General features: G+C 52.8%; 1 protein-coding gene across 1 annotated transcript in view; it reads right to left on the bottom strand.

Annotated features, from left to right (window-relative positions):
- Positions 1-263: 263 nt before the first annotated feature.
- cdhr5a (cadherin-related family member 5a) overlaps positions 264-885 on the bottom strand; it is a 9175-nt gene continuing 8553 nt past the window's right edge. Inside the window, exon 9 of the mRNA XM_017303884.1 lies at positions 264-878. Within this exon, the coding sequence (XP_017159373.1) occupies positions 494-878 (385 nt within the window). The 3' untranslated portion in view covers positions 264-493. The remainder of the gene's footprint in view (positions 879-885) is intronic.

Genomic DNA, 885 nt, shown 5'->3' with positions numbered 1-885 from the left:
CGTGGAACCATTTTCAGTTTCTCTGCACATTTGTTTTTAATTTTTACTTTAGTCGCTCCAAACATTCTAATATTTGCTTTTAAACTTGGGAGAAAAGCATCAAATCGTTTGTTCAACAATGAATTAGGAATTTATTTTTCTGCTGCCCTAAAAAAATGAATCAAAAGGAAAAAATTACAGACCAATTTAACATGCRATCAGTTTAGACTGTTAAATGTTTAGTGTTTTTGCCCCTGAGCTGCTATAAATAAACCCTTCAGCTCTTTTTTGTTTTTTATATAAAAATCGTCCCAACACTTGGAGGGAAGCGGCGTCCAGGTTATCTTGAACTCGCTACCGAGCGTTTCTGGTCCCGGTCGGTGACGCCGCGTTTCAGGACCTCCGGATAAAAACTGCTCCGATCTGTGGGTTCCTGTTCGGAAGCAGCTCTGGGAATCCTGGGAACGCCGTCCTGGAACCAGAGTCTGAACTGTTTCATAAAACCCAGCAACGTTCAGCTCAGGCTGACCTCTGACCTCGGCGGCTCCTCCTCCTGCTCCTTCTTCTCTGAGCCGTCTCCCGGATCCGGCTCGTCGCCCTGGTTCTCCGGGTCTCTGAGCGGGGCGGCGGGGTCTCTCACCACCCCCTCCATCTCCACCTCCAGCTCCTCCTCCGTCTCCTCCTCCACCCGGCCCACCGAGTCGGGGATGATCTCCACCTCGATGTCCGAGGAATCCTCGCTCTCCTTGAACCACACMGTCTTCTGCCCCTCCTTGCGGCGCTGCTTGGACAGGATGGACCTCATGCCGTACTCGTCGCCGTCGCTCCTGCTCCGCCGCACCGACGGGCTCCCCTTGGTGACGTGGTTGGCGTAGACGCCGCAGGTGGAGCAGTGGCGGCTCCGCC

The sequence above is a fragment of the Poecilia reticulata genome, linkage group LG3, assembly GCF_000633615.1.
Source record: "Poecilia reticulata strain Guanapo linkage group LG3, Guppy_female_1.0+MT, whole genome shotgun sequence".
Classification (NCBI taxonomy): domain Eukaryota; kingdom Metazoa; phylum Chordata; class Actinopteri; order Cyprinodontiformes; family Poeciliidae; genus Poecilia; species Poecilia reticulata.
Note: the sequence above shows the minus strand (reverse complement) of the source record. Positions and strands in the feature narration are given on the sequence as shown.